This window comes from Suricata suricatta, chromosome 5 (genome assembly GCF_006229205.1).
Source record: "Suricata suricatta isolate VVHF042 chromosome 5, meerkat_22Aug2017_6uvM2_HiC, whole genome shotgun sequence".
Taxonomy (NCBI): Eukaryota; Metazoa; Chordata; class Mammalia; order Carnivora; family Herpestidae; genus Suricata; species Suricata suricatta.
Genome location: NC_043704.1, coordinates 5,170,447 through 5,184,008, shown reverse-complemented (window position 1 = coordinate 5,184,008; position 13,562 = coordinate 5,170,447). Strand labels below are relative to the sequence as shown.

Sequence of the window (13,562 nt, the reverse complement as noted above, 5' to 3'; positions counted from 1 at the left end):
CTGTGCTGACAGCTCAGAGCCTGAAGCCTGTCTTCAGATTCTGTCTCCCTCTCCCTCTGACCATCCCCTGCTCACACTCTGTGTGTCTCTCTCTCAAAAATGAATAAACGTTAAAAAAATTAAAAACAAAAATAAACAATGGAAGTAGGAGACAACAGATCAGAAGGGGCATTGTAGAATCTAGATTTCCTTGAATATCTATTTTTTAATTTTTTTAATTATTTTTGAGAGACAGACTATGAGTGGGGGAGGGGCAGAGAGAGAGGGAGACACAGAATCCAAAGCAGGCTCCAGGTTCTGAGCTGTCAGCACAGAACCCGATGCTCAAACCCACGAACCGTGAGATCATGACCTGAGCCGATGTTGGACACTTTACCAACTGAGCTACCCAGGCACCCCATGTTTTTATAACGTTTATTTATTTTTGAGAGAGAAAGAGAGAGACCAAATAGTTTGCATAATTGTGCAGCAGAATGAAATGCAAAAAGAAAAATGGAAAAGCATTCCCTAAAAATCAAAAATCAAATGAAGAAAACTAACCCCCTGCGAATTCCAGTGGTGGCGTGCTGTCACAGAGATAAGATTCCAAGAGACGTCCGACATGTAAATTTCACTGTATGCGCCTAGTGAAATGCATTCTGGGTTGAAGTGCGGGCATGGTTGTTTTGAGACTGTGGTGTATATCCTTCAGGATGAAACACATGATGAATTATGCTGGTGTCATTGAGAACTGGGATTTGGGGATGGAAGAAAGAAAATACAGAAGTAAGATGAAGTCAGTAAGAGTCCTGGGGAGACCTGGGGGGTCAGTCAGGTAAGCATCTGACTCTTGACCTCAGCTCAGGTCATGATCTCACAGCTTGTGGGTTCGAGCCCAGCACTGGGCTCTGCGCTGACAGTGCAAAGCCTACTGGGGATTTCTCTGTCCCTCTCTCCCTGCCCTCCACTGCTCGGTCTCTCTCTCTCAAAGTAAATAAACACTTTTTTTAAAATCCTGTAGTCCAGGGCACCTGGATGGCTCAGGCGATTAAGCCTCCGACTTCCGGCTCAGGTCAGATCTCACGTCCGTGGGTTCGAGCCCCGCATCAGGCTCTGTGCTGATAGCTAGCTCAGAGCCTGGAGCCTGCTTCCAGTTCTGTGTCTCCCTCTCTCTGCCCCTCCCCCTCTCATGCTCTGTCTCTCTCTGTATCAAACATAAATTTAAAAAAATAAAAATAAAAAATAAAATCCTGTAGTCCTGTTTGTGAACTGAAGTAAAAGTATGCATTTATGATATAATTTATCTTTTTAAAAATAAATACAATCGGATGCCTGGGTGACTCCATTTTTGGTAAAGCATGTGACTCTTGATCTCAGGGTTTGAGCCCCATGATGGGTGTAGAGATTACTTAAAAATAAAATCTAAAAAAGAAAGAAGGCCTTCCCCAGAACTAAATCTGCCAGGCTGCCAGCACCCTGGCTCTGGCCTTCCCGAGCCTCCAGAACTAGAAATGTGACCAACTCAGTAACACTGAATACCCCTAGTGCCCAGATTGGGGTCTTCAAAATTCCATACCACACTGAAAAGAACTGAGGCACCTTAAAAAGATCTTCGGTCTGGAACATGAAATACACCGCAGGACCTGGACAGACTGTCCGAAGCCGGGAAGCCGCAGAGAACTAGTGGTGCAACATCAGCAGCCACCTAAGGTCGGCTCCTGTTGGCCAAGGACGGGGCAGACTGCGGATCAATAAAGTAACTCCGTGGACTGAATCTCATCAAGTATATGGAAATCCAAAAGTCCATAAAGATACTTTAAAAAACAAAGCAAATCACCCCAGTGATTAGTCACCTTTAAAGAATACTAAGGAACCAGAACACTATTTCAAAAACCGGTTGAGAAAGGTAAAGAAGCGCTTAGGTTTACCTTTCCTACTCTTGGAGCAACCAGTTTATGTGGAGGGAAGATCCTCCTTAGAAGAGCATCCCAATTAATGAGGAAGGAACGCGGGGATGAGAGCGTCGCTGTGTTGGGACTCGTAGTGAGGTAGTGGATGGAAGTCGTGCATGGCATCACAAAAGAGAAGCCATGTGACATTATGTACTTGCTAAGTGATGTTCACGTCACCACCTATGGCGAATGCCTGCCCCAAAAGTCATACCTACATGTGATCAAATATATTTTTTTTAAGTTTTATTTTTTTTATTTTTCTTTTATTTATTTTTTCTTTTTTTTTAATAGTTTATTGTCAAATTGGTTTCCATACAACACCCAGTGCTCTTCCCCACAAGTGCCCTCCTCCATCACCACCACTTCTTTTCCCCCTCCCCCTCCCCCTTCAACCCTTGGTTCATTTTCAGCATTCAATAGTCTCTCAAGTTTTGTGTCCCGCTCTCTCCCCAACTCTCTTTCCCTTTCCCCCTCCCTCTGGTCCTCCATTAGGTTTCTCCTGTTCTCCTGTTAGACCTATGAGTGCAAACATATGGTATCTGCCCTTCTCCACCTGACTTATTTCACTTAGCATGACCCTCAAGGTCCATCCACTTTCCTACAAATGGCCAGATTTCATTCTTTCTCATTGCCATGTAATACGCCGTTGTATATATAAACCACATCTTCTTGATCCATTCATCAGGTGATGGACATTTAGGCTCTTTCCATGATTTGGCTATTGTTGACAGTGCTGCTATGAACATTGGGGTACCTGTGCTCCTATGCATCAGCACTTCTGTATCCCTTGGGTAAATCCCCAGCAGTGCTATTGCTGTGTCATAAGGGAAAGATTTTATTTTTTTAAATAATCTCTACACCCAGCGTGGGACTGGAACTCACAACCCCGAGATCAAAAGTCACACGCTCTACCAACTGAGCCCGCCAGGTGCCCCACAATCAAACATTTAGATCTAAAAGAAAAATGGAGCAGGGGACACGATAACACCTCACGAATACAGTCGGCAACATCAGGCACAAACAACCCAGTTTCTACAACAAACAAGTAGCAAATCAAAGCAAAAGAGACGAGGGTAGGAATTTGTAGATTAAAAGAGATTGTGAGAAATCCTTGACAACTAAAAAAACAAACAACCCAGTTCAAAAATGGGCAAAGGACTTAAATAAGCATTTCTCCAAAGAAGAAATACAAATGGCCAATAAGCATGTGAACTGAACGTGGGGGAAAATACAAATCAAAACTGTAATGAAACACCACTTCACAGTCATGTGAAGGATGGCTACTATAAAATAATAAGAGAAAGAAAAATAAAAGAAAAGAAAAAAGAACAAGAATGGAAGAAAGAAAGAAAAAAGAAAGAGAAAGAAAGAAAGAAAGAAAGAAAGAAAGAAAGAAAGAAAGAAAGAAAGAAAGAAAGAAAAGGAAGGAAGAAAGAAAAAAGAAAGGAAGGAAAGAAGAAAGAAAGAAAAATATTGAGAAGGATGTGGAGAAATTGGAACGCTTGGGCACCGTTGGTGGGAACATAAAGTATGGAGGTTCCTCAAAAAATGAAAAATGCGCACAATCACAGAATTCCACTCATCTATATCCTCAGGGCATTGAAAGCAGGGTCTTGAAGACGTATTTGTACCCCCACATTCATCGCAGCATTATTCACGATCGCTAAAATGTGGAAGCTGCCCAAGTGACGTCCACAGAGGAGTAGATAATATAACGTGTGCGTACACACACACATACATGAACTATTTTTCCGCTTTAAGAAGGAAGGAAATTCGGACACCTGCTATCCCTTGGACGGGTCTCCAGAACATTATGCTAAATGAAACAAGCCAGCGACAAAAAGACAAATCCCTTATTATTCTACTCTATTGTCAAAATAGACAGAGAGTACAGTGGTGGTTGCCAGGCGCTGGGAGAAGGAAAATGGGGAGTCCATGTTTCATGGGGACAGAGTTTCAGGTTAAATAAAAGTTCTGGGGAGATAACCAAGTTCCGCAGGTGGGCAGTGGGGACGGTCTTGTGACAGTGTACTTACCGCCACTGACCCGGACACTTACAGCGATTAAAATGGTGACTTTTATGTTGTATGCATTTTACCACAATTAAAAACAAAAAAGAAAACCCACTGGATTGTACACTTTGGAAGGGCAAATTACACAGCACCTGAAGTATACCAATAAAGCTATGTACAAACTTTTTTAAAGGCTAAGAGACATATTAATCTCAATGATTCGGACCTTGTTTGGATTCTGATTCAAGCAAACTTAAATAAAAATTATAGGACAGGGGCTCCTGGGTAGCTCAGTCACTTGAAAGTCCAACTTGGGCTCAGGTTATGATCTCATGTTCATGAATTCAAGACCTGCTGACAGCACAGAGCCCCTCCACTCTGTCTCCCTCTCTGTTTGCCCCTCCGCTGCTCACACTCTCACTCTCTCTCAAAAATGAAACATTTTATGGGGCCCCTGGGTGGCTCAGTTGGTTGGGGATCCAACTTTGGTCCAGGTCATGATCTCACGACTTGTGAGTTCGAGCCCCACATTGGGCTCTGTGCTCACAGCTCAGAGCCTGGAGCCTGCTTTGGATTCTGTGTCTCCCTCTCTCTGTCCCTTCCCTGTTCATTCTCTCTCTCTCTCTCTCTCTCTCTCTCTCTCTCAAAAATAAACATTAAAAATAATAATAAATAAATATTTAAAAATTATTGGACAGTTGGAAAAATGTGAAACAAACTCAATGTTTCTATTAAGGGATTATTAGTGATTTTTTTTTTGGTAGGTGAAATGTTGATACTGTGGTTAGATTTTAAAAGGGATGCCTTTGGGGCGCCTGGGTGGCTCAGTCAGTTGAGTGTCTGGCTTGCCTCAGGCCAGGATCTCATGGTTCATGGGTTCAAGCCCCGCATTGGGCTCTGTGCTGACAGCTTAGAGCCTGGAGCTGCTTCAGATTCTGTGTCTCCCTCTCTCTCTGACCCTCCTCTGCTTGTGCTGTCTCTCTCTGTGTCTCCAAAAAAGAAAAAAAACAAACATTAAAAGGATGCCTTTGTCTCCTATAGATACATAGTGAAATACAGATTAAATTATATGATGTCTAGGATTTGCCTCAAAATAATTCACAGCAGGAGAATGGGATCAGAGGGTGGTGTGCAGAGAGAGACGGACGGGGTAGGAGTTGCTCATTAGTGAAGCTGGTTCATCGGTTCATGGAGATTCACTGTACTATTTTCTCCACTTTTGTATATTTTTGATAATTTTTATAATAAAATCCTTTCAAAGGGAAAACTAAGAAAAATTACGTGTTTTATTCATGGAAGAGTTGAACTAGGTCAAGAAGACAAGCTAAATACACGCTTTACCTCCCTTCCCGCCATGACCCCGTGGAAATGACGCAAAACATATTTTCAAATGATAACTCATAACCCCAGAAAGGATACCACGATCATACCAGCACGTCCAAAGAATTTCTGGGAGATAAGAAGATCAAAACCAGTGTTCTGGATTGATCGAGAAACCAGACACGGAAAATCACAACGTAAAGCACAGGCAAAAAAATTGCTGGTGACGTAACAGGAACGGGGAGGGAAGCCCCAAGCTCAGGACCCACGCGAGCAGCCAGCAGGAGCGGTGCCGGGGACAGCCATCTTCGCGCTTGGCTGAAGCCTGGTCCCCAAACCCGGCTGCACGTTGCTCATCTGGGGAGCTCCCAGCACCCCGCTGCCCCCCCACACCCGTATCCCTGAAATCGGACACTCCCTGTGTGCACCTTACACCACATTCGCCAGCAGACAGACAGGGGCCTAGGTTTGGCCTGAGAGGGACACTGTTCACTCTGGCCTTGACTGTGGGTGGTGACAGACTCTGGAACTCCCCTCCCTTCGGGACCCCCATGACGTAATCAGCAAAGGCCTGAAGGTGGACCCGCAGACATCCGCCAACAGTAGGGATTTGGGGACCTTTGCTGAAGACAGAAAACAGGTGGAAGCGTTTCTCTGGGTGACACAGAGCAGAAGGAGCCACAGCAGGAGGTGCTTGGAGAAGCATCTGCCCCGTGGAGGGCAGAGGCATGTGAGCACAGGGGACTGCGTCACCAATGTCACCTCTTGACACCAACTAAGGTGGCTCAAAGGCCGGAGCTGGAATTCTCTGAAGTCTCGTATGGCTGTCTGCAGTTGGTATCAACTAGCAGCTGAGATCGTAACCGGGGAAAACCTACGGATATTGAGGAAATTTTCAAAAACCAAGAGCCAGCAGACAGATGAAAAACACGTGAAGGAACAGAAGACACCCAGGGAGTATGGCATGCAAAATAATTTAATTAAAAACAATTCACGGGGTCATTTTCCATAATGCAAGTGACTCAACCCATGGCCTATCACCTAGAGTCTCTTCCTCATTCAGGATATATGCCTACCCCCTTACAGTCCTGTTTCAACTGGGAAAACGAGATGGACTTTTATGCTACATGGTCACCCTGAGTATTGACCCAAGGAGCAGAGGAACAGAAACTTTAAGGATGTGTTAGTAAGCTGACTATTCAGTCTCTGGCTGCAAAACCGATTACTCCACAACTTAGTGGCTTAAGAAATGACAATACTGGGGGGCGCCCAGGCAGCTCAGCCAGTTAAGCATCCAACTCTTGATCTCCACTCAGGTGTTGACCTTGGGGACATGGCTTCAAGCCCCGTGCTGGGTTCTGTGCGAGGCATTGAAGCCTACTTCAAAAGAAGAAATGACAACATTAATTTTGCTCACACACCCACAATTTGGCAGGGCTCTCCAGGGTTAGCTCATCTCTGCCACTCTTGACACCAACTAAGGTGGTTCAAAGGCCAGAGCTGGAATTCTCTGAAGTCTCGTGTGTCTGTCTGCAGTTGGTATCAACGAGCAGCTGAGATCGTAACCGGGGTGTTGGGCAGAACCACGCACACGTGGCCTCTCCATGTGGTGTGGGCTTCCTCCCAACATGGCAGCCGGGTTCCAAGGAGAAGAGTGGGGAGATACAGCGGGCCAGTCACACAGCATCGCTGCCACCGCATTCCCTTTGTCAAGGAGGCACCCAGGGAGGAGCAATAGATTCTGCCTCTTCATGGGGAGTCACAAGTTTCTGGAAGAGCATATGGGACCAGAAATATTGCTGAAGCAATGTTAAGAAAATGCAACCTGCCACATTAACATAAATCATTCACACCTGAGCTTGGGAAGGCACGGTCCCAAAGATCAAAATCCGTTTCAATACTTTGAAACTCATTTCGGAAGTCATCCAACACCAATTCTAGACTCTGTTCTACTTCCAGAATACGGGCCAAAGCAAGGGGGTAGATGTCAGTCCTCCACAGCTCCCAGATGACGTACTGTGACACACAAAATCCACCCTACATCCTGGTTGAGGCTACAAGCTCACACCTGCCAAAGTGGCATTGTCTATTTAGACATTGTTTTCTGTCTTTTGGAAGCCATCTGCCCTGAGCCTAACATGGTTTCCCCACCATGACCCAACTTCCCGCTGAACTCTGACCCGATAACCTTGGAGCCTGTGAGTAGTCTTTCCTATGAATATTCCACAAACACGCCTTGAGCTTTCCTAGATGTGGATTTTCCTTCTTATTGTTTCTCTCTCTCTCTCTTCCTTTTTAATGTTTACTTATGTATTGTGCATGAGCAAAGGAAGGGCAGACAGAATTCCAAGCAGGTTCCGCAGAACCCTACTCAGGGCTCAAGCTCACGAACCCTGAGATCATGACCTGAGCCGAAATTAAGAGTTGGACACGTAAGCCAGGCGCCCCTCTTATTGTTTCTCTTGATTAACTGCCTGACCTCAACTATACAAGTATCCTGGACTGTGTTCTGAACCTGTTGTCTTTGATTTTGGACCCAGCTCTGTGGAGAGTGTCCAGACTTGAACCTTCCCTTTTGCCCCCAGCCAGCCCTACACCAGTCACCCATCAGCCTTCTTCCTGCTCTCTGCTGCTGATGCACATACTAGACCCTCCGAGGAGCCAGACTGAATCAAAATAAGTAACGGAATTTCCCAGAAGATTAACGCTCGCCCCTCTAAACATCAAAATCTTTCTTGTCTCTTTTTTAATGCTTATTTTTTTTTTTTTTGAGAGAGAGAGAGAGAGCGAGCAAGTGAGCAGGGGATGGGCAGAGAGAAAGGGAGAGAGAGAATCCCAAGCAGGCTCCACGCTGTCAGCACAGAGCCTGATGCAGGGTTTGAACCCATGAACCATGAGATCATGACTTGAGCCAAAGTCAAGAGTCGGAGGCTTAACCAACTGAGCCACCAGGCGCCCCAAAATCTTTCTTGTCTTAACCAGTGGGGGTAAAAAAAACTTCCAAAGATGTTCTACATTATATTCTTAAAAGTGATATCCAGAATAAGGTTGGCCAACCTCTCATGGTAATAAACTGTCACCATTTCTGTTCTTTCTTGCTAAGTGAGGTGTTATCACGAGAAAGACACTGTGACATTTTTGCTCCTAGAAACTTAAATTCCAGAAAATATTAATATTCTCATATTGTACTCACTTATGTACCTGTGATAGTAAATTAATTTCTTGAATTTTTTCAATGATTATTCATTTTTGAGAGAGAGAGAGACAGAACGCAAGCAGGGGAGGGGCAGAAAGAGACATACAAAATCCGAAGCAGGCTCCAGGCTCTGAACTAGCTGTCAGCACAGAGCCCGACTCGGGACTTGAACCCACGAACTTTAGATCATGACCTGAGCCGAAGTCGGCCACTTAACCGACTGAACATGGCAGATGACACGCTCACGGCCTCTGCTCCACAGGTCAGATCTTGGCAATCTTCGCCTGTTGTCTGGTGACCCCAGGGCCTTGAGACGCGTCTGCCATTGGATCCTGGCTGGATGGTAGGCCCCAGGGCCTGTGCTGTGGGGGCACCCAGGGTCGAGGACTCAGAGGCGGGCTCCCTGGCTCTACCCTCCGCCCCCTCCCCTCTCTGGGTGCCACTTGTCATGGAAATGGGGAAGCACTCGCTTTGGCCCTTTGCCTGGGTGTCGTGTTTGCCCTTTCAACTTGCCACCCGGCAAAGCCATGTCACTCTGGCTCCACGCTGAAGAGGGGGCTTGACCCAGGGGTTTGAATTTCCCGGGCCACATGGAGGCCTCCTGCGACGAGACTTTTTCAAGCCTAGGATTTGTTTCTTCGCCCTCCTGTTATCCCCGCGGGGCACAGGGAGACCAGAACCCCATCCGATTTCTCTTTCTCTCTCCCTGCCTCCTACCTCCACCCTGCTTCCCGGGCCCCTCCCTCTGGACCTTCCTGTCTAATCGTGCAGAAGACAGCCTTAACGCCTTTTTTGTTTTAAGGGGTGGGGCCGAGGTGTAGAAGGAGAGAGTCCTAAGCAGACCCCAAGCTCAGGGCAGAGCCCAACACAGGGCTTGATCTCATGACCCTGGGATCATGACCTGAGCTGAAATAGAGAGTCAGATGCTTAATTGGCTGAGGCACCCAGGCGCCCCCGCCCACTCCTTTGACTGTGGCTTTGACTAAAACTCCGTCGTCTAGAGTCTAACAGGCTTGCCTCTTGATGCATGTGTAACAGGAGTGTTTGGTGCTTAATGAAATCTTTTTTTTTCTCAACAAGGCAGGATTTCAAAACTTTTGTTTTGCCAAGACCTTAAAAAAAGCTTTTTAATGTTTATTTCTTTTTTTTTTAATTTTTAAGTGCTTTTTATTTATTTTTGAGAGACAGTGTGAGCAGGGGAGGGTCAGAGAGAGGGAGATACAGAATCAGAAACAGGCTCCAGGCTCTGAGCTAGCAGTCAGCACAGAGCCCAACACGGAGCTCGAACCCACTAACCATGAGATCTGACCTGAGCCGAGGCCGGACGCTTAACCGACTGAGCCACCCAGGCGCCCCATGTTTATTTCTTTTTGAGAGAAACAGAGTGTGAACAGGGGAGGGGCAGAGAGAAAGAGGGAGACACAGAATCCGGAGCAGGCTCCAGGCTCTGAGCTGTCAGCACAGAGCCCAACGCGGGGCTCAAACCCACGAACCGCAAGATCATGACCTGAGCCAAAGTCAGGAGCTCAACTGACTGAGCCACCCAGGCGCCCCTGTTTTGCTAAGACTTTAAAAAGTCCATCCTGAGATTTAAAGCAGAACGGCGATGGATGCCTGTTCTGCACTTTGACGGTCTAGATGCAGCCCCGCCTCGTCAAGCCTCCTGCGGGAGCCGCGGCGGTGGGAATGTCCCGGGGCCCGTGCAGTCGTGTGGCCCCCAGGGTCACGTGGCACTGAGCACTGAAATACGGGCAGCGCCACTGGGGCCTGCACGGTGCATTTCTTCCATTTTAATTAGAGCACAGCGTGGCTAGAGGCTATGTTGGACCAGGAGCGGAGACCGAAAACTTCGGGCCGCAGACCCGGGCACAGAACCTGCCGTGAGAGCAGCTGGCCAGCAGTCCCCTCGGCAGTGCTGTCCCTGTCACGTGGTCTGTTGCTCTGTTCAAAGGCGCTTCTTGGTGTCAGGGGTGACCTAGAGGGACCCGGCCCAGTTCTGTCCCTGCCAGCATCTGCAGAGTTTGCTCAACGCGTACTGAACCCACGCAAGTGTGTTAGAGAAGAAGTCAGGCTGCTACAGGCGAACGTTTACAGAAAAATTGGTATTTGGTTCTCTTCAGGAGAAGGATCGAGAGCTTGAAGTCAGGAACATCTACGCAAGTCGGATACTTAAAAATTTACATGACAAAGAAGAGTATCCAACAGGTAGGCTTTAATTATTTTTACTTAAAATCTATTTTTAAGTGTGTGGGCCTATGTTCCTATGTTTATATCATGACAATAATGGATATTTTACAAAATCATTTTATTAGGCAATGAAACAGGTTGTGATCCCAGAAGGAAAATGAACTGGGATAGGGGGACGTCCGCAGGGGGGACCGGACGTGCCCTCTGGCCCCGCAGCCTCCGCCCACCCCGCGTGTCCTTCCTGCCGGCGGAGGGAGAGGCCGCCTGCCGGCCGGAGGAGGCCAACTGCCACGTATCTCTTAGCCGGTGTGGGGGGCTTTTATTAAATATTTTGTTTAAGAGAGAGAGAGAGAGAGAGTGCAAGCAGAGCAGGAGCAGAAAAAGAAGAGAGGAGAGAATCTGATGCAGGCTCCACACTGTCAGCGCAGAGCCCGACGTGGGGCTCGATTCCATGAAATATGAGAGCGTGACCTGAACTGAAACCAAGACTCAGACGTTCAACTGACTGAGCCACCCAGGCGCCCCAAAATGCACTCATTTTAGGTGTGCAGTTCAGCGGGTTTGACCCTAGTCTGTGCCGGACCTCTCCCTCCTCAGGAGCTCCCCGCCTTGCACCCCCCGCTGTCACGAGTCCCCTTCCTTGTCCCTGGACGACCGCAGATTTCCCTTGTCACCACAGCCTCGTTTGCCTGTTCTCGACTTTCCCGGAAGTGAGGTCATACAGCAGGTGCTATTCTGTGTCTGGCTCCTCCGTTCAGACTAATGCTGCGGAGAGTCACCCATGCGGTCACTGCCGTCATCCGTTTGTGCCTTTTCATTGCCAAGCAGTATATTTCCTTCGAGACGGGGTGTACTTATTCCCCCAGCCCCGACTGCCCCCCAGACCTGCCAGCGTAAGGCTTTGCTTAGAAGACGTCCAATAGAAACACCCTGTTTGGGTAGAAAGAGTCACTAAGTGCTCACTTTTTTTTTAAACGTTTATTTATTATGGAGAGAGAGAGAGAGAGACAGAGCATGAGCAGGGGAGGGGCAGAGAGAGGGGGAGACAGAGAACCTGACGCAAGGCTCGAACCCACGAGCTGTGAGATCATGACCTGAGCCAGAGTCGGATGCTCAACTGACTGAGCCACCCAGGCGCCCCACTACGTGCTCACTTTTACAGGCAATAACCTCAGGGGCACCTGGGTGGCTCCACTGGTTAAGCATCTGATTCTTGATCTCAGCTCAGGCCTGGATCTCAAGGTCATGAGTTCAAGCCCTACACTGGGCTCCATCCTAGGTGTGGAGCCTGCTTTAAATAAATAAAGGCAACATCCTTGCCATTTTCTTGCCCTTTTTTTTTTTTTTTTTTTTTGGCTTCCGCTTTGTAATCCAGAATAGCAGAGCGGAGATGATCGGCCAGCCTCGGGGATAACACTTTGAGGAAAGTGAGGTGCAGATCTGGCGGCCGGCGCTCTAACCGCTGGGTACCCGGAGCACTGACGCCGGATGTCAGCCGTGGGGATGGCGTGTCCGCAGCGCCCCCCAGCCTAAAGCCTCCTGGCTCCGGGGCCTAACACGGTGACTCGCACAACCTCGGTGGCCCCAAAAAAAGACAAAATAGGCAAAATGATGAGGAAAAGAGAAACTGGCAAATGTTATACATATAATGAAAAAAATTTGTTTAATATCTGGTGTGTTTTGTTTTCCCACATGTAAAATATGCTCCTCACATATAACGTCCCTGTTCTGTAGTTTCTTCAACAAAATCCGTACAAGCAGACAGACGCTTTTTGGTTACAAGCATGAAACACCAGGCGACCCAAAAATCGGAAGGCATCTCACCTTTGACAACCAAGGTAGAAGAAATCTGAATTCTTGCCGTGTCTAAACGTGTCTTTACGAAAACGGACTATGAACAGTCTCTCACTCTGCGCAGAGTATTCGTGTTCAATGACTAAAATACAATTTGAAACTACCTATACTCCCCCAAAATGGTTTTGTGCCGCTTTTCTAAATTACAGGGTAAAAAGATAACCGGAAACGTTGTTCACGAAGAAAAATCCGCTGAAACGCCGTGTGCGGCTCCTGCCTGTCCCGGCAAACCACCAAGCCCGCGGGAGGCCGAGAGGAAACAGGAAGGTAATTTTAACCACTTTAAAAAGCCTCCCTTACTCTTACTTGATTGTTTAAGGTGTGAGTGTGTGTGTGTGTGTGTGTGTGTGTGTGTGTGTGTGTGTGAGAGAGAGAGAGAGAGAGAGAGAGAGAGAGAGAGAGAGAGAGAGAGAGAGAAAGTAGACATAAATGCATACAGGGCCGCCTAGGTGGCTCAGCCGGTTGAGTGTCTTACTTCAGCTCAGGTCACGAATTCTCGTGATCTCTCGGTTCCTGAGTTCAAGCCCCCCGACAGGCTCTGTTCGGTCCCCCTCTCTCTGCCCCTCTCCTGCTTGCACTTTCCCCAAAACCAGAAAAACACAAACATACAATGTAAAGAATTATTAGAAACTGAACACCTGTGTAGCCACTCTCCTGCTTAAGAACTAAGACATCTTGGGGGCGCCTGGGGGGCTCAGTCTGTTGAGCGTCCGACTTCAGCTCAGGTCATGATCTCACGGTTCGTGGGTTCCAGCCCCGCGTCAGGCCCTGAGCCTGCTTCAGATTCTGTCTCCTTCTCTCTGCCCCTCTCCCCTACTCGCACTCTCTCTAAAATAAAATTGTAAAAATGTAAAAAGAGCTAGGTCGCTAGTGTTGCCCCAGCATGCGTGGCCCTTCCTAAGCTCTCCCCCAGCCCGCCCCCACCCCCCGCCAGCACCCACGACCCTCAGTCCGGCGCCGGGCACCCCCTGGCTGTCCTCCCTGCGTCCCAGCCTCCTGCGCATCTGCAAACAGAGCCTTTGGTTTGACAAGCGGAGCAGCACATGCACCTCCCCGCCCGCC

The 13,562-nt window shown here is 47.8% G+C and overlaps 1 protein-coding gene across 3 annotated transcripts in view; it reads left to right on the top strand.

Moving 5' to 3' along the window:
• LCA5L (lebercilin LCA5 like) overlaps positions 1-13,562 on the top strand; it is a 39,650-nt gene that overhangs the window by 21,980 nt on the left and 4,108 nt on the right. For all 3 annotated transcript variants that reach the window (XM_029938921.1, XM_029938922.1, XM_029938920.1), the window contains exons 7-9: positions 10,580-10,664; positions 12,381-12,484; positions 12,650-12,767. In XM_029938921.1, coding sequence (XP_029794781.1) covers positions 10,580-10,664; positions 12,381-12,484; positions 12,650-12,767 — 307 coding nt within the window. The remainder of the gene's footprint in view (positions 1-10,579; positions 10,665-12,380; positions 12,485-12,649; positions 12,768-13,562) is intronic.